Source organism: Amphibalanus amphitrite, unplaced genomic scaffold, assembly GCF_019059575.1.
Source record: "Amphibalanus amphitrite isolate SeventyFive unplaced genomic scaffold, NRLGWU_Aamphi_draft 000520F_arrow, whole genome shotgun sequence".
Taxonomy (NCBI): Eukaryota; Metazoa; Arthropoda; class Thecostraca; order Balanomorpha; family Balanidae; genus Amphibalanus; species Amphibalanus amphitrite.
The window spans coordinates 446,970-469,980 of record NW_024882014.1 but is presented as its reverse complement, the minus strand read 5'-3'; the positions used below and the strand labels follow the sequence as shown (position 1 = coordinate 469,980).

Genomic DNA, 23,011 nt, shown 5'->3' with positions numbered 1-23,011 from the left:
CTTCAGAAATGGGGGCATGAGAAACCTACATGCATTTGCCTGTGCCTCGGAAGTCGGGAGGCGGGGTACCGAAAGCGTGGAAGGGAATGGTACCTATGGGCTATGTTTTCAGGCATCTTAATTTTGTTCTGACACATATGCGCTAGAAATAAGCAAAATTTCGCATTGCATGGATTGCATAGCGTAGCATTGCACAAAAATAGTTGTTTCGGAAGCATACCCGACCTGCATGCGGTGCGTAATGTGATGTGCCGTCTGCTCCGAGCTGAGTCTGCCCTGAAGTGGTAGGCTGTTCCGCAACACAGGACTGTCCTGCGGGACAGTCTATATGGTGGCCGCTCAGCGTAGTTTTCAGGCATCTTGATCTGCTGGATGTGTCGTGGCCCGGTGGGAACTCAATAGGCGGTCATAAGCATTTTGCACTGTTGGTATAATCCCTTTCAGGCAATCAAGACCATTTTTGCCCTTCGGAAAAACCATTTCGGCCCCTTGGAGTGGGAGGTAGGAGCGGAGGGGAAGATTGGCGGAATGTAGCGATCAGCAGCGGGCGTCCCGCCGCGCCGGGTGGGCTCAGCCCGTCTCGAGACAGACCACCAAAGATTGCCCCAACAGGACCCTTTCGGCAGCCTCCTACACTGAGGAATAGCCGCACCCGCCTGAAACAGGGTCACTGATCAAGGGAGGGATGGGTACTTGCTGAGGACAAAAAAGACCGATGAGTTATCATCTAACGAGGAAAGGATGTTGGCGGTCTTCCCGGCCTGATCCAGGTTTTGGTGGAGCTCGCACTAAGGCCGAGTTCCCCGGATGTGGCTGTCACGGGACACTGGGCACGGTACGGTGGTTACCTGTGGCGCGCGGACGATATAAACCAGCCAGTCGTGACATCTGAGGATCTGGAGGGCTGCCGAGAGCCGAGAGGCGGCTGACAGTGTGCAAAAGTGCGACTTGATGTGTGACTATGAGTAATAGCCTCACCTTACATCACCTTACCTCACCTTACATTACCTCACCTCACCCTACCTTCACTTTACCTCACTTCACCTCACTTCATCTCATTTCACCTCACTTCTATTATCAAACTCACGTTTAACCGTCACCTTTACTTTGACGGGTGCTGTCAGGCCCCCGAGAAACCGAGACCCTCTCAAAAATAGATCCTTCAGTGCTACCCCTGCTAAGCAGACTGGTTTTTGGTTCACCTTTTTCGGATCGATTCAATCATTGATTCATTTGATTTTTGTTTGATTCAATCACCGTTTGATTCCTTCAAAAAATTTGGTGAATCGATTCCTTTTGATTCAGAGAATCAAAAAACAATAAAAGGAATGTTTCACGTTTGATTCAGCCAATTTTTTTTTGAATGATTCTTTTTTGATTCAATTAAAAATAAAATATACAAAATATCAGGGATAGTATTGTATTTGTTGTGTTCTTTTTGTGGTCATGTAATGGCAGTAGTGATTGTTGATAATGAACTATGTTCGTTCACTTCATTTTTTTTTAAGTTCATGAATCATTAATATTTTTGATTCAATCAACCCTGATTCCCAATGCGTTTGATTCAATCATGACTTGTGAATCAAACAATCCTGACGGTTAATCAAACCTTTTTGATTCAACAAATTTTGTTTGATTCAATCCAATCGATTCAATCACAGATGAATCAAACACCAGTCCGCTGCTAAGGCACCTGTGAGACGGGTGTAGCCACTAGCCACTGCTAAGGCCCATTTAACAGACACACTCCGAGCTATAAACGCTGCTAAGGCCCCTCTGTGACAGATCCACTCCCTGTTATAACCACTGCTAAGGACCTTGTGTGACAGGCCCCTACCCTGTTATAACCACTCCGCCGAACGTTTGAAGCCCGGCCACGGTATTTGACCCGTCACAACACACGTCCGGCCATGTTTGCACGGTAAATGGTCCGCTATTGTGTGCCGGCGGGCTGGAGTGGAATTAGTAGCCGTGAATCAGAGAAAGGTCGGCTCCACACGACGGCAGAGCTGTCGCCCTGTTTATTCTTGTGATAGGGTAATGCAGGTCCCTGTCCAGTCCCATCCGTTACTGGTTCCTGTGGCCGGGACTCTGTGGGCTGTATTTAAATGCAACGATCGGTCGCCTGCCAACACTTTATGCTCCATGCCAAACATTATTCAAATACCCTTTTGCACCGTATGTAATGTAAGGTTCGCTGAACCGGAAACATTCCATGCATACAACTATTGGAATCGCCCACGAACGTATTTCTACGCCCAGTGCCGATAATATTGGGTTCCGCGGCGCAATTTTCCTCGGCATTCGCCAATTAATGTCAGAATGTTCATGGAAGTCAGAGCCCAGATTCCTACCGAATTCCGCCATCACACCCATCCGTGCTCTCCAATTATTTCTCTGGTAATTGCTTGAACCTTACTGGCACTATCACACAGGCAGAGAGCAATCCAGACCAAGTATTGATACCGCCTTAAATGATTTCCCTTTTTTGCCACAAGCTAGTAGCTGTCGCAGCGCTGCTGGAAAAAACATCGATAACAAGAACACAATGCTATAACAAACACTTACTACGCTACCCTATTCAGTTTTTGAATATGCGCTAGGGAGGAAGATGATATGTTTCTTCAGGGGTGTTTCTCGATCTTCTGCAGCGTTACAGCCGAGACGATTGTCCTGGTGACGTCCTGGTCCTGGTCACAACAAAAACAAACAACGAAAAAAGCGAGAGTTCACTCTAAATCAAACTATGTATTCTTACAAGTAAAAATAAGTGACTAGCAAATGCTTATATCTACAGAGCTTTGCACCCTCTCATAATAAATCTTTGGCTCCATGCCCGGCTCGATCCTTTATCGCTGATAATCCGGTCGGATTTTCCTTGTCGGCTCGCCTCGAGCATCGGCTCCGCTCCTCCGTCAACCAGCTGTGACCTTATCTGGGGCCATTAACTGCAGTCTGAACAGCCGTTATGGTTATTGGTTAGGGCCCGCGTTTAATCCGGTGCACGGCCGACATTGTTTATGGGAGCGGCGGTCGGTCCGTCTCCTCCAGCGGCCGCTGGCCGTCCCGGTATCGACACGGCGCCGCTGGGACGCCCGGCCGGCCGCCGCCGCCCTGTGCTTCAGAGAGCGAGCTGCATTACAGAGTGCAGTCGATTGAGGGCCTCTCTGGAAGCGTCCAGTGGCGCTCAATGCGCTCGGCAACAGGCTAATAAGCGGTCAATGGCCCTAGTGCCGACAAATGATGGCGACGCGTCAGGCGACGCCCTTGGCAACATAGTCACGATACGGCCCTGTTTTACGGCTAACTAGCGCTCTAATGAACTACTTTTTGGCTCGTGTAATCCATTTAGTGTGAGTCGGGCTAGAATGATAAGCGCGATGTGGAGCGACAAACGTCTAGGCAATGGAAAATCACGACCCATCTGTTGGGTGTTGAGCAATCTGACGTTCTGACCTCCAGACAGATGTATTTATAGCTCCGACGTGGAGACGGGACTCATACTCATCCATCCCGCCCAGCGAACCGGCTGCAAATCGTGTCGAATGGCGATGCCTTTCGTCCCCAGCCAATTGGAGTGGTATTGGACTGATCAGTGATCAACGCGCCACCACCCGGGCGGAGCTGTGAGCTGCAGCTCGGAATGTGGCCGCCAGGGGTGACGGTGTCGCTACCATCGCGCTGACCTGGGCGCCCTCTGTTTCAGACGTGGTCACCTGCGGCGCCGCGGCGCGCTGAGGTCGCCGCCTCACCGCCCTGAGCAAAGAATCAAACCGTGAACAGCCACCGTCCGCCGGGAGCATGGAGCGGTCGGCCATGTCCCCGCTGTCGCCCTGCGGCCGGCAGGGCTCCACCGAGAACCTGCTGCCGCCCGAGGACACGCCGCCACCGCCGCGGCAGCGGCCCGTCATCACCACAGAGCCGGCCGATGACGTGCGAGCCGTGCCGCTGCTGACGCTGCCGCCGCTCTCCGGAGAGCCGTCCGGCGGCCAGGAGGGCGCCGCGCGCAGCTTCCCCGACATCGAGCTGCACTGCCGGCGCACCTACCTGTGTCCGCAGACGCTGGCGCGCCGCCGCTGCTCGTGCATCAACATCCACCGGGTGGGCTCGCGCGACTCGGTGTGCTCGGTGGTGGGCGCGCGCGGCGGCGGCCCGGCCGCGCTCGGCGCGCCCTCCACCAGCCGCGACAAGATCGTGCGCCAGCACTCTCAGCCGGAGACGTGCACCTCGTGCCACCACCCCCGCTCAGCGGCCAGCCTGCGCCAGCTGCACTGCCACGACTCGGGCCGTGGCAGTGAGTTCGCCGAGATCGCCGCCGACTCGCTGAGAATCAACGGCGCCATCCGCCAGTTCCGACACGTGAGTGGCGCTGTGGGACTGGGGATGGCTGGGCACTGCCCGGGGGAAGGAGAGGTGACTGGGAGCTAGTTAGGGGAGGGGACAGATGACGGCTTTGCGCTGACTTGGGAGGGGCAGGGGACGACTGCGCACTAGCTGGGGGGGGGGGGGAGTAACCGCTACTCTCGAAAAAAAAATGCATCGTGTAACGTGCGTGTATTGTATTTGGGCTCTGCTATTTACATTCTGACCCGGGACCCCTGATGGAAAATAGTTTATGCACTAGAAAACAATACAACATCGATGGTCGCTATATCAGAAGGCAGCCTGACAAGAACGGTGCCATCGACCGCTGCTTCATCCGCCGGGGAACTCGCGTTATTGAGTTGAGAGTTGACGGTAGTTCGTATGTTCTACAAGACATCCTGTTCCGTAACAAGATTTTGCCACTTTGGCCAATAGTTAGGTCCCGGTAGTTGCACGTCCTGCATTATTGCATAAAATGTTTGAACCGTGCTGGACAGAAGAATGTGAATGGGTTGGTCCTGGTGAGAGGGAGGAAACTGTTTAAACCATTGTATGGTACTATTTTGGCTGGGGATTTGACCTTTAGCTATTCGAAGTTCTTTTATCGGTCAAAGTAGTTGCGTCTATTCTTTCTTCTTTTGAAGCATGTTTGACATTTGCAAACATTGAATTTAGCATTCTGGAGAATTTTTTGATGCGAACCTTGAATTTCTTTGGTAAAGCCATGATCGGAACATATTCAGGTACTCTGCTGGCCGTAGTTGAAACTAAACGTACCACTGACTTCGAAGCAGGTGGCAGCACCATCAATGTTCGGGCTAGTGCTGGAAAAAATCTTGCTACCATCTTTATCAATTATTGTTATTCTCCTCATTCACTATCAGCACCGATTACATAGCTAATGTTTTTTATTACGGCTCCACCTGTCCGTGCTTCTATCCTCAGGACACTGAAATCCTTCTCCTCCACGCCACAACCCCCTTCCGGGCTGGGCAGGCAACTTTATCTCATGCGGGCTGCTCCCTTGGAGCGGCACCGCTGCTCCTGAGGGAGCGCACCCCGTAGCCGGGTGTAGTGAGTGCCTTGGGGCTGGGTGGCCTGTCCTCTGGACGGGCTCAGCCCCGGCGACTCACTAGGGTGCCTGCCCAGACCAATGTCTCCCCCTAATTCCTATCATCCTTCCGGCTCTGCAATGGTCTTGTCGACCGAAAGGGCCTAACCCAACAAAACAAAACAAAACAAAATTACGGCTCTGTGGTTTTGTTTGGAGCGTTTTTTTTTTCGATTGGGTGATCACTGCTCGCTAGCTTCCGCTGCATTCTGCAGCCGGTAATATGACATTGCACTCCTGCTGGCTGGCTCTGTTGGAGCAGATGACGAGCGTAGATGCAGCAATTGGAAGTCAGGAAGGGCTATCTGCACCATCGCTGGCTATAGTCATTATAACATTCAGAAGCAACCAAAGCCAACGCCTTTCCACAGTGGCGCAGCCAGAACTCCATGGAGACGGGGGTGAGAGACGTTCGCGATGGGCCCCCCCCCCCCAGCAAAGTGGGCCCCCTCAACCAAATGGTGGCCCCTTAACAACAACGAAAGCGGTCGCTGTTTTGCCGAATTTTTGGAAACTCGCAAAACCATTTGAATAATCATTGAATATGAGTTTCTGATTTTAAACTTTGTTAACACTCTGAGTCTGATCTGTGGTCAGCCCGGTCAGGTCAGATCTTTGTCCTTAACATTACCAGCCAAATCGGGGAAAAGGACAAATAGCTCGTGATCTGAAGAGGCACGTCAAAAACAACAGCATATTTACAGAAACACGACCATTTCTGCCCATATTTGATGGACAGCGCAATTCATGACCTTGATCTGCGGTCACGTTTTGAAGTTGAACTTTTTATGTGAAATTATAGGTAGCTCATTCGATGCATGTTGACGAGAAAACGATGACAAAGTAAAATGTAAATGTCTCAGTTTTTCTCACCAAAGTTGTTGCAAAATTCTTAGCAAAATTTTTGTGGTAAAATGTGACTATTTAGATGGATTTGCCCTCTGCTCTGTTGCGAAACCGTTGACAAGAGCCATTGAGGTCAAATAATAAAAGCGAAAGCGTTTTGAAAGGCCTATCGAATGAGTTGTTCGCGAAGCTGTATGTTGTAACTCATCGCGAAGCAGATGAGTTGCTCTTTGGTTCACGAGTTATACGGTCATTTGTGAAAGATATAAAAAACAATAATTTTTTCTTCGTAATCTTTTCTTTGTGTTTATCATTTTTATCATTACTTTATCTTCAACGACCTCAGCGATGACCTAATCGAAAAATGACCTCTACGATTCTGAAGCATCCTACAGCTATCCGTTGCTTTTTCTCGTCTTTCTAGCCTTCTTAAATTTTTGTTAGATGATCGGGTTTGGCCGATACGCCCCCCCCCCATGGCTGATTGCGCGCGTTAGAGAGCTATCAAACCCACTTTCAGCGCGCTATAGCTTTATATGTCCTCGAGTGTCGAAAAAGGCGAAACTTTTCCTTCGATGAACATGACGACGTGGGCTTTGGTCTGAACTGCAACATGACTGAAGTAATTTCTCATGATTTTCAACGCTCTTTAGAAAGCCGCCTACCACCGCGCTTGTCGCTACGTGACCCTGGAGTCAGGTTAGAAGTAGAGGTGGAAATGAATATTAGTCATTAGTCAAAAATTAGTCGACTAACGTTAGTCAAGCACTTTTTTAGTCAGTCAAAAGTCAGTCAACCAAAATGTTTGTTAGTCATTAGTCAGTCATTAGTCAATGATTTTGTTGCATATTAGTCGACTAATTTGTCGTGATTCGTGAGGTGACTTAACCATCGCCCTGACAGGGGAGGGGTCGATGCGACCCCCCCCCCCCTGAGTTGTTTTTGCGATGCGCGCTGAACTATTAGTCGGATCGTGCTGAAATTTTCAATAGCCTCTGGGGTATCCTTTGCACAACTTTTGCTAGACAAAAAAAAATTGGGTCATGTCAGTTCACCGAGCTATGACGTCATAATAAGTACAACCTCCCACCGTTTTTGACAAAATCGTACATACCGTAACTGGACGTGATCTCATCGACAAGAACGAAGCTGTTCCGTGTGGTTTATGTCAGAATTTGACTGGACATGATCTTTACATTGTATATTGACCTTTCTAAGGTCAACCAAGATGATCTCGCATGTTCACACGCTGACCTCCGTGATATGAGATGTGTTTAGTGTCCGTAGTGGGGTTTCTTTTTTTTAATTTAAAAGTTGCACTACACAGGTCAAGGCACACATGGCACCACCGCGGGACCGGTCTTTGCGGCACTGCTCCAACAGCGAACAGGCAACCAAACAAGTCAGAGTGAGCAAAACAGCGAGGCAAGGTCCGGGTGAAACGTTCAACACAAGATAAGGATAACAACACTGCAAAAAATACAAATTATTTAACAAAGCCCAGAGGTTTACATTTATCAATACAGAACAGTTTTTATATCAACTTTTAACAGCTATCAATGACTATCAACCATCAATGACACCGGCGATGCAGCGAGCGACGCCGGCGGAAGACGCGCCGGCGGCGACTCGGCCAGCCCGGTCACCGGGGCGATCGAGGCGGCGGCGGCGTGACTGGAATCTCTACTATTTTCTACTTTGTTTTGCTCCTTTCACACGTCACATGCAAGACAAAACAGCCGCTAGTCCCTTCCCGCGACCGGCGAGCTCGTGACCTTGGGGATCATCCGGGTGTTTGTGGCATGTTTGTTTTATAAATATGATGTGTATATTTATGTATACTGTATACTATGTATTTATTGTATGCATTTTATGTATGTATTTTTAAGTGTTTTTACGTATTTCTATTCCTCATGCAGATCAGCCTACATCATGCAATGATGCAAACTGATCTCACATGAGATGCAAATTGCATGAAGATACAATTTACATGCCCACAAATGCATGCAAATGCATGCATTTGCAGGCAAGAGTGCTGCAAGTGTGCAACTGTGTTATGGATTGACGTACAAAGATTTGTGTAAAAAAAATATACGGCAGTTAATGTGCATCGTTTTGTACGACGATACTTTTTAGTCTTCCCCACTTTTTCTCGAATTCTATTTGTTTGTTTATGCGATTAGCTGCTTGTTGTTCTATTTCTACAACAATTTTCAGTTTGTTTATTAGGTGTGTCACCTCTGGTGTGATATTTCGTAACCTTGCTTCATATATGACCATTTTTGCTAAAGCCAATATATGTGTCTGTTGTGGATTTGCATCGATTAGGAAGAACCAAGTTTTGCTGTTTATAGGGAGGCGTATTTCGTACGGATCTAAAATTCTGCGTTTGATATCTGCTATAAAGGACTTTACTTTATTACAATGCCAGAACATATGAACCAGTGTTTCCGGTTCTACTTTACAGAACGTGCAAGTATCTTCGTCTTTTATGTGTATAGTCTTAAGGTAGGTATTCGTTGCTACTATAGTAGCAACGAATTGAAACTGATAATGTTTCAATATAAACTCATAAATCGCATATATGCGATTTATGAGTTTATATTGAAACATTATCAGTTTTGCTGACTTTGTGGCCTTTTTTAAGATTGCAAGGCTATTTTCCTCAAAACCCCCAATATCTCTGATCCACTTTGCTTTTTGGCGTTCATTAGCATTCCGTATTTCTAACTGCTTATGTTTTACATTTGCTTCGTACGCTTGACGTGAAAATTTTTCATTGTTTAACACCACGCACATTCTATGTGGCATTATCGGCCCAAGTGTTTTATCTATTTGTTGGTTTTTTATGTAATCAGGTAAGCTCCTGATTAAGCTCGAATAACATAAAAATGTCATCTTCACGTCGTAAGCATTTTCGAGGCTCTCTTTGGTATGTAAGGTCCCTGTATTTTCGTTAAACAAATCATTTATGAGCCGAATTCCTTTTTTGTACCAGCTACGTATTATTGAACATTGGAATTTCGTGTAATCTGAAAACCATATGCTTTCGAAAAGTACGTTAGCCTCATCAGGTACGTATACTCTGCTAAAGTTTGCAAAACTTTTTAGTACGTCGCTCCAAAACTTGTTTTCAACCTTCTTCATCAATTTCTCTAGTTGTTTACTGCCAAATTGAAGCACGTTTTCAATTGGTGGTAGTTCAATTTCGACTATACGTGACCATGATGCGTTTGATGCCATTATTCTTTTGAGCCATGTCAGCTTCATGCTGGCGCAGAAGGATTGGACATCTATCATGCGAAGACCACCTGCGGTAAAGTTTTGTATAAGTTTCGCGCGTTTTATTGGATCTCGTTTACCACCCCAAACAAATTCGAATAAGATTCTCTCAAGACTTTTAAATTCTTTTCTAGAGGGGTCAGGTAGGGCCATAAATAGATGAACTAATTTTGACATCAACAGGGACTTGACGACTGTTATTCGCCCTAACGTTGTAATGTTTCTTCTACGCCAATGTTGAATTTCTGTTTGAATCTGAGTGATTTTCGGTTCGAAATTGACCTGAGTAATGTTTTTGTTATTCTCATTGAACGTTATTCCTAATATTTTCAATTGGTCAACAAACTTGATTTGGCTGCAACCAACGTTGTTGAACTGCCTTGCGCAGCCAATCCGCAGACAACATGTTTTGTCAATGTTTAAGTTAAGTCCTAATGCTTCTGAGAATCTTTGCAATTCTTGTATAGCTCCTTTAACGCATTCTGTTTCATTCTTTAGGAATAAGATGGTATCGTCGGCATATTGAGAAATTCTTACTTCCGCACTGTCTGAAATTTTGATGCGCGGTTACTTTTCTTGATTTCTTGATTTGTTGCGTAAGCAGGTTCACTGCGAGGTTGAAAAGGTAGCCTGAAGTCGGGTCTCCTTGTCGGATTCCGCAATTCAGGTATATTTTATCCCCCAAATGCCCGTTTACTATTATTCGGGAGAAGTTATCGTTGTTTAAATATAGAAGTTTAATGATTTCTATGAAATTTGGTCCAAAGTTGTACTGTTTTAACACTTCCAGTATCATCTCCCACGAGAGCGAATCAAATGCAGCTTCAAAGTCAGCAGACATAACTAACCCTGATTCTTTTCTGTTTGAAAGGAGATTTATCACGTCATATATTAAGCGTGTATTTTCACCTATGTATCGTCCTTTGATGTAGGCTGTTTGACATGGGTCTACTAGCTTTCCTATTACTTTTTGTATTCGTGCCGAGATAGCTGACGAAATTATTTTGAAATCAACATTCAACAACGTTATTGGGCGCCAACCTTTTAAAGTGTTGAGTTGTTTTCCGGCCTTGGGGATCATTGTTATGATCCCCTCTCGATGAGAAAGAAGGGTTTTGCCAAGTTTGGTACAATATATAAATGCTCTGTAAAGGAAGGGCCCCAATTTCTGCCAAAATTTTCTAAAGAAACATGCCGTATACCCATTTGAGCCTGGGGATTTTCCTTTGTTCATTTTTTGCATTGCCTGTGTTAATTCTTGATAAGAGATCGTGTTCTCAAGGAGTGCTCGTTCATGTGTGTTTATTTTTTCATTGATGTTCTCAAGTGCGAGTTTTTCAACTACTTCTTTGGGAGCACTGTTTATTTTGTTAAATTTATGGGTTAAGTCGTTGGTGAAGGCCTTAAGGATTTCTGACGCTTCTGTAATTTTATGATTGTCAGAGATAAGCTCTGCTGGGCTTTTCCTCATTGCGTTTTTCTCTAAACCGAGGAAATATTTAGATGACCTTTCGCCTTCTTCGTGCCATCTTATTCTGGATCTTACAATTAAACCGTGAACAATAGGCTCCCTAAACTTCTCTAGCTCCTCCTTACAACTCTTAAGCTGTGAGCTATTTTCTTCCGATCTGTTGATTGTAAAAGCTGAGCTTGCTTGAGCTACCTTCGTAATTAATTCTTTTTCTTTTAGCTTGAATTCTCTTGCTTTAATTTTTGAGTATTTAACAGTTTCTCCTCTGATGAGCATCAGAAGTGTTTCATAAAATAGGTCATCACCTATTTTGAATTCTATTTTGTTGAAGTTTTCTGCATTTGAAAGAAATTCTTTAGTGTACAGAGGTACAGCGTACTCCTCAATCGTTCTCTGGATGCATTCATTTACGATTTGTATGTATTTTTCATCATGTAATAAAGATTCATTAAATTTCCACAGGCCAGGTCCTCTTTGTTGTTCATTGGTTTGTACCCGCATTGAAATGATATTATGATCCGTTTTATATCCAGGGAGTATTTGCAAATCGGAGCAGCTGGCGACCAGGTGGTTGCTAACGAAGAACATATCCAATCTTGCTCCCTTGTTTAAATTGGATGTGAACCACGTGTACTGTTGTTGCGTTGGGTTTTTATGTCGCCATATATCAATTAAGTTATTTTCATTGCATATTGACATGAATTTCTTCCTCGCATTAACATTATTCTCACGAATATATCCATAACTATCATCTTCTGCATTTGCCACGAAATTAAAGTCCCCACCGAGGATGATATTATCATAGTTTGCATTTTCTATTATTTGACCTAATTGTTCGTAGAACTGCGGCTCATCTCGATTCGGGCCATATATACTGCTTACCAAGTAGTTGACAGAATTTATTTTACATTCAAGTATGAGATAATTGCCTTTATTGTCTACGTATTTGTTTATTATTTCGTGTTGGCTATTTTTATTGATGAGTATAGACACACCTCTACTGTTACTTGTATGGCAAGAGTGGTATGCCTTTCCTTCCCAAAGATTATTAAACGATGGTATTTTATCCTGCGTCAAGTGAGTGTCTTGAAGAAGGATTATGTTACTGTTTAGATTTTTTATATAATGCATTACGTCTCTTCGCTTGTGTTGAGATCCTAGGCCTCTGACATTAATTGATATGATTTTAATGGAACCCATATTCTTGCAAATATTGAAAAATGTGCTCACGTGTCTTCATTTCATTGCATGCATTTGGCGTTGGGTACTTGACGGTGTCGGCACGTTTGCGGATTTGTGGCATGGTGCTGGATTGCGCAAGTGTAGCGTTTGTATCTGTGTAATTGGAAGTGTTAACGCTCACCAGGGCTCCAGCTTGTGAGAAGAGGAAACAGGTACGAGCGTCGCCGGTCGCAAGGAGGGCAGTCGGCTGTTGTCCTCGGGTTCTATAGAAGACCGCTCGCGCTCCCAGTCTCGCCGCCGCCGCCCCAGCCACCCACCGAGGACGGGCCGAGCCGAGCGCCGCCGCCGATCCCCCCGCCGACGCCGCACTGCTCCGGGACATGATGCCTAATCTGCGGAAAATCAAAACAGACGGACGAACAGAGAGTCTCTTGGGGGAAACGAAAACCAGTGTTGGCGCAATAAACAGTGACAATGATAGTATGGATGACAACAGTATTAAGTAATGCAATAAGGGGTATGACAAGGAAAACATAAAGAGTGAAAAACAACTAAGTAAACAGACGCGGAGCCCGCGACAAAAAGTTAGCAAGGTAATCAGTGAAACGACTATCAAGAAGTCGACCTACAAGTACTACAGACAAAGATTAACTGCACTGTTGCAAGTTGATACAATTGCTTGAAATTGAACATTAACTTTAACTTATGTCTTAGGTACACAATTCCGGTAAACAACGATTATTATTAGACGTTGGACTGATGAACCCGTTCGAACGACATCACCTGATTGATGAAGTTGGCACCGGTAAGTTAGCAGACGTCGCCGAACACGGCCCGGAGTGCAGGCGGTCGCGCAGTTCGCCGTACAGGCGAGCCGGTACTCAGCGCTCGAGTACTGTGTAGCCGAGCCGGCGCACCTGCTCCAAAGAGTCTACTCGCTTTCCGGTGCCGTACTGCTCTTGCTTGAAGAATACTTGGCCGCCCCGTGAGTAGACTGTGTAAACCTTCTTCTCGCGTTTGGCGGCCAGTAGAGATCTGAAGATCAGTCCTCTCATCTTCGTCAGTGACTCGTTGACGTAGAGGTCTTTGCCCTTCAACTCCATGCGCCGGGTCATGATCCTGTCTCGTAGGCTGCCTTCTCCAGAGCGCACGAAGCGGACGATGATCCGGTGGTTCGCGCCTGGCAGCCGATGAGCCCGATCTATGTCCGCTGACGACAGGTTGAGACCGGGCATACACTGGTTGAGGGTGTCCACGACGAGTGTGTTCACATCCTCCCGCTCCTCTCGGTCACCGACCCGCGCGCCCGACCGGGCCCGCCCGCCGTCCGCCGCCGACTGGCCCGGGCCGGCCGTGACCTGGCGGTCAGCTGACTGTGACGTCCCGGGCGCGCGTCCTCGACCGGAGCCGGGCGGCACGGTCGCAGCGGCGGCGTCAGCTGCCCCCGGCGATGTCTGGTTGATCAAGGGCGCGCCCAGGCGGGCCGAGCGGCGGGGCGCCATGGCTGTACCGGAGAAGATGAGGCATGGCAGGCGGGAGTTTATTTCTGCATCTTCAACTCTGGTTTGAAGGGCCGTGATGTCAGCTCTGGACTGGCGGAGATCGTCGGTTAGCTGATCGATGACCCCGTCTCGCACCTTGACGTGCCGCTCCAGGTCTCTGACACGCTCGTTGAGCTTGTCGATTTCGGCTGTTAGCGACTCGCGGAACTCGTGGAGCTCACGTGAGAAGGAGGCGACGAGCCGACTCTCCAGGCCGTCGATCGCGTCTTCCAGCCGCTCTCTGAAGCCGCGGCCGCCGAGAGCCGACGGACTGGGCGTGGGCTCACCGCCCAACTCCCTTGCGCCACGCTTGCCGGCTGGTGCAGGATCGCCGGACTCGGATCTGTCTCTTTTCTGTCCTTCGGGCGGGTCACTGTAGTTCCTTACTAGCTCGCTCACCGATTGTCGCTCGCTAGTAGTGTCACTGTGCACTAGTGCGGATGTGTCTCTGGCACCACCATCCCGAGACGAGGCCTGCCTCGGCCTGGCCTCCGCGCGGTCACTCATCACGGGCGTACGGTAGCACTCGTGCAAGAAAAAACGACGCTGCCGTCGCAGGCTCCGCGTTCACTGGAGGACTCACACGTTCATAAAGCTAGTGTGAGCCCCAAAAAAGTCACCAGTTTCGCGCGCGGTCACTCGTTATGGTCGGACACGCACTCACTCGCCACGCGGGCGGTGCGGGCTGGAGCGGAGCGTAGCACGACCGACCGCGCCGGCGGCAACCAGCTGACTGAGAAAGCCGCCTACCACCGCGCTTGTCGCTACGTGACCCTGGAGTCAGGTTAGAAGTAGAGGTGGAAATGAATATTAGTCATTAGTCAAAAATTAGTCGACTAACGTTAGTCAAGCACTTTTTTAGTCAGTCAAAAGTCAGTCAACCAAAATGTTTGTTAGTCATTAGTCAGTCATTAGTCAATGATTTTGTTGCATATTAGTCGACTAATTTGTCGTGATTCGTGAGGTGACTTAACCATCGCCCTGACAGGGGAGGGGTCGATGCGACCCCCCCCCCCCTGAGTTGTTTTTGCGATGCGCGCTGAACTATTAGTCGGATCGTGCTGAAATTTTCAATAGCCTCTGGGGTATCCTTTGCACAACTTTTGCTAGACAAAAAAAAAAATTGGGTCATGTCAGTTCACCGAGCTATGACGTCATAATAAGTACAACCTCCCACCGTTTTTGACAAAATCGTACATACCGTAACTGGACGTGATCTCATCGACAAGAACGAAGCTGTTCCGTGTGGTTTATGTCAGAATTTGACTGGACATGATCTTTACATTGTATATTGACCTTTCTAAGGTCAACCAAGATGATCTCGCATGTTCACACGCTGACCTCCGTGATATGAGATGTGTTTAGTGTCCGTAGTGGGGTTTCTTGAGGTCCTGAATCCGAATCTGCGGTTCAATTTCCACCTAAACGCCTTCAAAACTGTTCCTACAAGTGGCAGTGAACTCCCCACTTCCCCAGGTCTCCGGTTGACGGGCGGCCGCTGCTGCTGCCGGTCAGCGAGCATAGCCTTGCGGCTTTTTGGGCCAGGTACCGTGGCACGTGACGTCATTGAAAGCCTTTTTTATCACCATAAAAAGTCATAAAAAGTCAACAATATGTAATTTTGCAGCTGAGGAATACGCTCTTCTGAGGAATACGCTCTTCGAAGTTGCAAGTCTCTATCTTTCATAGACGCACCAATGTTGACTCGATCAGTTGGAAAGCTCTCGATATTCGCAAACGTCCTCGCCGGCGGCGGGCGTGGCCTCCCATGTTCCCGGGGAATACGTCACGCCAGTAATGACTGAAATGCAGTCAACTATTCCTCATTTTGTTGCTAATTCGTTGCGAAACGCGGTCGTGAAAGTTTCATGACGCTATCTTTCATAAATTCGCCAATATTGGCTAAGTAATTTGGAAAATTATAGTTTTTCCACGAAATTTTTCCTTTGACCAATGACCTGTCATAACTGGGTCAAATATTGACCCATGGTAAAAATATACCACCAATCGCGAGTACTCGTTGAGACCAATCGACTGGTCTTTGTTGCGAAACGCCACGACGCTTAGTTTCGAAACGCCAGAAGGATCGCATCGACCCCCCCCCCCCCCCCCAGCCAGGCCGCGTTACGAAAAATGCCCTGCCAGGGCCGGGCGAGGGCTAACCCGCGCCCCACTGGGGGTCGCCGGCCGAATGCGCCCGGCTGAGGGATAAATTCCCCCCCCCCCTCCTCCCCGCCTGTTATCTCCCTAACCAGGCGTCGTAGCGGCCGACAAGATATCTTGCGGTGGCTTCGCATCGCGTTGGCCATAAAATGATTAGGGAGAAAATTTGGGATCGATTTGTGTTTTTCCGGTGTCGATCGGAATTATTTACGCAGTGCTAACAAATTCCGAAATTTAGTCAAATATTAGTCAAAATAAAGAAAAATGGCGTTAGTCAATCAAGCCTTTTGAGACCAAAGATTAGTCAGTCAAAAGTCAGTCAACCAAAATTGTCATTAGTCATTAGTCAGTCATTAGTCAAGATTTTGGAAAACGTTAGTCATTTCCACCTCTAGTTAGAAGGGAATATTCAAACACCCCTCAGGGGCGTAAAACTGGAAAGCCTGGGGCCCTGTTCTGCGGGGCGCGGTCGAGCTGGGCGGGTGCGTATTATTTAGGCCAGGGTTCATGATGTCCAGGGCACAATGTGTCCAGTGCTCGAAATGGCCAGTGCCCTGAATTGGCCAGTGTTCACATTGTCCAGGGATTACATGGTCCAAATGTGGCCAACTGGCTGCAGATAGGGTAAATTCAAAGAGGCCAGGGTTCATAATGTCCAGGGCACGATGTGTCCAGTGTTCGAAATGGCCAGGGTTCATAATGTCCAGGGCACGATGTGTCCAGTGTTCGAAATGGCCAGTGTTCATAATGTCCAGGGCACGATGTGTCCAGTGTTTAAAATGGCTAGTGCCTTGAATGGGCCAGAGTTCATAATGTCCAGGGATTACATAGTCAACCCAACCCAACCAAACCTAACCTAACCTAACCTAACCTAACCTAACCTAACCTAACCTAACCTAACCTAACCTAACCTAACCTAACCTAAGGTAATGATGTTTGCCTACCAGGGATAAGGAAATAGTTTCTCGCATGAATAGATTGCAAGCAATAGTAAATCAAATATTTTTAGGTTAAGTGGTTATGCATCAGGCTTCAGGCCTTCGGCCTGAAGCTAGATACATAACCACTTAACCTAAAAATATTTGATTTACTATTGCCTGTAATCTCTCCTAAGGCATTGCCTTCGGCACTGCACTGCTTCGCATTGAGCTGGCTCCGTGTTTTTTACATAATGACTTCACTCTCAGTGACTATGTAATCCCTGGACATTATGAACTCTGGCCCATTCAAGGCACTGCCCATTTTGAACACTGGACACATCGTGCCCTGGACATTATGAACCCTGGCCATTTCGAACACTGGACACATCGTGCCCTGGACATTATGAACCCTGACCATTTCGAACACTGGACACATCGTGCCCTGGACATTATGAACCCTGGCCTCTTTGAATATACCCTATCTGCAGCCAGTTGGCCGCATTTGGACCATGCAACCCCTGGACATTATGAACTCTGGCCCATTCAAGGCACTGGCCATTTCGACACTGGGCATATCGTACCCTGGACATTATGAACCCTGGCCAGAATGAATGCTCCCCGAGCTGGGCTAGGGGCTACGGCCAGTTTGGGGCATTTACAAGCCCACGTAAAGCCCTCAAGAGTCTGCATAGGGTACAGGCCTTCCAAGACTTGGGGGTCTAACGATATCGACAATCGACATGGTCTTTTGAGACCTACGGCCTACGGTCTTTTGAGATCAGAGGCCGGTGGGCCCCTCAAAAGTCGGTGCAGGAGCCTCAGGTGTCAGTTTGGAGCCATCATGGACCGGTGTGGGGTCCTGATGAATACCTAGGCGTTTAACCCCTAGACGTCGGGGTGGGGCCGGGTAGTGAGGCAGGCACAGGCCTGAAGAGAAGAGGAGCCTTCGGACGCCTCCATGAGCCTCAAAAACCTCTATGGGCCCCCTCAGGCCTGGGGTAGGCTTCCTCAAGCATAAAATCTCTGGCTCTTGAGACGGGCCCATTAGACATGACCTGGGCCATCAATATACATGTGGTGAGTTGACCTATATCAGGCATGATATCGGCTCAATCAGGATTGAGATAGGCCCTCTCAGACCAAGACCATGCACGGAGTACGGACCCTCCCACACATAGGATGATCCTTTCATTCCTGACTTGAGCCTTCTCAGATCTGAACTGGGCCCTCTCAGACCTGAAATGGGTCCCTCTCAGGCCTGAAGTGGACCCTCTCAGGCCTCAAATAGGTCCTCTAGGGCTTAAATAGGGCCCTCTTAGGCCTGACATTGGCCCTCTCAGACCTGAAATGGGCCCTCTCAGCCCGGAAATGGTCCCTATTAGGTCGAAAAAGGGCCCCCTCATACCGTTACTTGGCCCTCTCAGGTTTGAAATGGTGCCTCTTATGCCTGAAATGGGCCCCTCTCAGGCCTCAAACGGGCCCTCTCTGGCCTCAAACGGGCCCTCTAGGGCATGAAATGGGCCATCTCAAGCTTGAAATGGCCCCCTCAGGCCTGAAATGGCCCCTCTCAGGCCTGAAATGGGCCCCTTTCAGGCCTCAAACAGGCCCTCTAGGGCCTGAAATGGGTCCTCTCAAGCTTTACATGGCCCCTTCAGGCCTGAAATGGGCCCTCACAGACCTGAAATGGGCCCTCTCAGGCCTGAAATGGCCCTCTCATGCCATGGAACGGGCCCTCCTATGCACTATGTAGGCCTTGGATTAGCTCAATCGGGCCTTGGATGTACCCTCTTAAATCACGTAATGGGACTATAAATCCTAAGGGGGGGGGGGCTATCAGGCCTGAAAATTGTTTTTCAGTCCTATGACGGACCTTGACATTATGATAAAAAAAAATTGTCAGGCTGCATAACGTTACAGTTCGAATCGACGGTGGGCCCCTAGCCCGCGCGGGGCGGGGGGGGGGTAAATTTTACCCCCCCCCTCGCGAATTTTTGCGATATCTCAAAAACGGCGGCGCGCAGCGCTGCCAAACTTTCAGTACCTTTTCTTACATCAATTTGACACGTTCCCTGAAAATTTGAGCGAAATCCGTCGGAAATTTTTTGAGAAATTGACGTTTTAGTGACGTCATGTTCGCCATTTTCGCCTCAAAAACGGCAAAAGTTCAAACGCCGCTAACATCTTCATTTTTAAAGGAATCAAGACGTAACAAAAAAGGTTATACGTAATTTTACTTTGTCTATCAAATGGCCATCTCGGTTTTTTGAAACTTTTGGATTTTGGCCTAAATTTTTTCAAAAAACTGATTTTTTTGGGAAAATCATTATAAAATCCAAAATTTTGAGTCTATCGAAAAAACCGGAATATATGTCAGAGAAGTGGTCTATGTGCACCTACATACCAATTTTTAGAAGAATCGGTACAAAAATGTGGGAGTTATTTAAAATTTTATGACGTCACGACACACAAATTTTTTGAAAAATGACTTTTTTGGAAGTTCTAGACCTCGTACGGAAACAAAAATTGCACCATTCGATTCGCCGTGAAAAACTGCATCAGATAGACACCTTTTTAGGCCTTAACAACCAACTTCAAAATTTGACCTCACTTGACCTGACCTTGACCTGACCTCGACCTGAAATTCATCCAGAGGTGGTCCATATCACTTATTGAGTGTGCCTATTGAATTCTATGAGTAAAATGACCCATAAAACATGTGTCGCACATGCCCTTTTCTATATTTTGTTTTTTGGTGACCTGACCTGACCTGACCTGACCTTGACCTTGACCTCTGAATGATATTGTATGCAACGAATATTGTCTTGGTAGCCTAAGAACACGTTTTGGGCGATCAGTCTCAGTCCATGACTCCATTCTTCGGCAACTACGGTGCAAGGCCGATACTGTAGAAACTTGCAATTTGTACCCTTGACCTGACCTTGACCTTGACCTCAAACTTTAAATTAAGTACATGTTTTTAGTAGTTCGTGATGAGACCTTTCGATTGGCGTTTGAATTTTCCAAATCGGACCATTAGTTCGGGAGATAACAGGGGGGGTAAAATTTACCCCCCCCCCCCCAGCCCCGCGCGTTCGGCTGGAGACCCCAGCCCCGCGCGGGCTAGGATAAGAGAAGGGGGTGAGATCTCACCCCTTTCACCCCCCTGGCTGCGCCACTGCCTTTCCAACTACGTCGCTACTTGCTTAGTATAGCATCAGTCTGATGGCGAGTTGACGTTAATCTATCTGTGATGCCAGTGTTCTTAAGATGGCAGAGTCCCTTGAAAGTTGTATGGAAATCAGCGTGATTAATGGCAACAAAGCACTGCCTAACTTGCTAGATTAGACCAAACTTTAGTGTTTTTGAAGAGAAACTCAGTCATAAACAAGACGTAATAATTGCTATGATTCTTGGAGACTGGAATGGGAAAAATGAATCCACATTTACATATATCCACATTTACAGCATATGCATCAAAATTCGAAAAGCTTCAAATTGATTATTAGTATTTGCTATAGACATCCAGAGTCTATCCTATCGGTCTATGGTCTATCCTTGGTCTATCCTTTCGAAACCTCTAGGCTCTAGCCAAACAAGATCATTCAAAATGCTTTGGAAGTCTAATGAGATGATGAAGAAAGCATAGTTACTTGTGTTGCGAATAGGTTTGAAATTTGAATGAAAATGATGTTCAAACAAATATTCTTCCCAGAAATTGAACATGTATTGCCCGCTGGCCGTTTGCCTGCTGAATATCATTATCCTATCCGATATAACGATCGCAAACTGGCATAATCCACCAGCCGGTGTCAAGACGTCACAGGCTCTACCCGGACCAAACAGGCTATAATATCAGAAATGTGGTTTTGGCTAGCTCGGCATCACGTAGGGTGGGAAAAGCTAGCCACCTCATTCTAGAGGAAACAATGGTTGCGGGCGTACCGCCGGTAGTTCTTCATAATCTACTGTCCAATACAGCCAAAACTCAACTTTCATGTCGCTTTTTTCAATTTGGTAGGTAGGTATATTTGAAAGAAATTTACTATTCAGATGTAACAGAAAACGTTTATGCCTTTTCATGAGTGTTTACTGTGAATGGTATTCCTTACGAATGTATTTTACCTATACGTCCTACACATCGGAACTCTTTCATCCACTTGAATCGACTAACCATGGTGACATTTTAACCATGGTGACCCATGCTAATTGCTAGCTTAGCCATCACTGATCCGGCTAAAATACCGTGCTGATAAGAGGTAAGAAAATGTTTTTGGTTCTCGGAATGAAATCGCCAGGGTTGATACTCAAAGATCAGCAATCTCAACACCAGAAATCATTTTTAAGGCATGTTAAGCGTAACCCGTAACCCATAGTGCGAGTTCAGGCTCTCGGTGCCTTCGATTTCAGTTTTCACTGAAACGGTAGGCCGTGCCGCAACACAAGAGTGTGCTGCGGAACAGTCTACCCAGCCAGGCATTCAGAATGTATTGCGGAGCAGGCCATGCGTTCAGCGCCGTATCGGGCCTGTGCCCTGTGAGCTCCAGCATAACGCAAGCGCATAAACGATTTCCTTAGACTCTTCCCCCCCAAAAACTTTTGAATGGATGTGTCAAAGGTTGTTGACACTTGACACTATACCCGGTATGTGGCAATGAACTCATTATATCCACCTAGCAGACTGTCAGGGACGGGGTATTCACCCCATACAGCCGACTGCAGTCGGTCGTCCCCCGCCGTCTGGTATCCGTGGGACAGCCAGTGACAGCGTGTCCGCGGGCGGCCGAGTGACGGGCTGTGATAGCGCCCCAGCCACTCTGTCGGCGATTTATCGCCCCGTCCCTCTTCAATAAATAACGCTGGCAGCCTCACCATATGACGCCGGCGCCACCACCCCCGAAACCAGCATCTAGGATTTGCCAATATTGGATGTCTACCCCCACATAAATTATGGCTTTGCGCGGTTATGGGATTTTTGCAACTTATCAAGAGCAATGTCTTTAAAAAAATCAAAAGCGATGTCATAAAAAGTTAAGCACTTTAAGCAAGCTCAAACAAACGCCTATTTGATATGCAAGGAAGTACTTAAGTTAAATGTGAAATAAGGATTACTGAGGTTTCAGTGTCATCGAGTTCAATGCTCTTGTTCGTTTTTTTTTGTAAAAAACATGGATTTCGATTATTGCAAGGGTTCAAGCTTCGATCATCGATCGACTTTTTCTCAGCTCCTCATTACATTTTTGTTCGGAAACAAATGAAGGATGCCTAAAGGGATAATAATTTACCCTGATGTATACCCCTGATGGCTTCCGAACTTCTGGTGCAGGCTTTGTGTCCTTCTGTTGTCATGATATTTCTGGGCTGACATTTCTGGGCTGTCTGTGTGTCATTCGTGTGTACTTTCCTTCTTGAATAATTGGTCAGCCGCCCATCGACATGTCTGTGGTGTGTGTCTAATGCTCACCACCTGTCGTCTGCCCACACCCGTTCGATTTGTGGCTCCTAATCAGGGTCCTTTCTTTCGCAGCCGGCCATGGTGAGTACTCTGTTCGCCGCCGTTCAGTCTTGCCTGCGCGGCTGAGCCATTTGTTCTACTCGTTTGTGGGTGCTGATGTGCGTGTGTGCGGGCGCGAGCGGGTGCCCGTGTGTGTCTGTGCCGGTGGCAAGGCTGCTCTGGGCCTCTGGCTGCCTCTCAGTGCTCAGATATAAACTGCGTATGACCTGTGAGCAGTTGACCCTCCTTCCTGTCTTTTCCTTTGCGCTGGCTGCTTTAACGTTTTACTACATTGGATCTGCATGTGAGAAGGTGGTTTGTTCATGATTGACACAATGATATACCTAATTGAGAACGACTTTAACCTTCATTCAATTAATACTTTTGATAAATGATGGGCATGGCTGTAAGTAGTGCTTAAAAGATGAACAAAACATGAACGATAGCGTATAAAAATTTCGTTAACGGAGGAAGGAAGAAAGAAAGGTAGAAAAACTTCTTGCTGCATTCCTATATTACTGCCTGCTTGTTTTTGCTTAAAGTTGGGTTGTGCCGTTGGTTTAAATGCTTTCCTATGTCATGATAGCATTCTGAAAAAGAAATTACATATGTGTCTTACTTAAACTGTTGTCTATGGAG

At 47.2% G+C, this 23,011-nt stretch overlaps 1 protein-coding gene across 2 annotated transcripts in view; it reads left to right on the top strand.

Moving 5' to 3' along the window:
- The first annotated feature begins 3,706 nt into the window (after positions 1 to 3,706).
- The window catches only part of LOC122393168 (small conductance calcium-activated potassium channel protein-like), a 96,372-nt gene continuing 77,067 nt past the window's right edge, over positions 3,707 to 23,011 (top strand). For both annotated transcript variants that reach the window (XM_043388916.1, XM_043388917.1), the window contains exons 1-2: positions 3,707 to 4,359; positions 22,406 to 22,414. In XM_043388916.1, the coding sequence (XP_043244851.1) occupies positions 3,802 to 4,359; positions 22,406 to 22,414 (567 nt within the window). In that variant the 5' untranslated portion in view covers positions 3,707 to 3,801. The remainder of the gene's footprint in view (positions 4,360 to 22,405; positions 22,415 to 23,011) is intronic.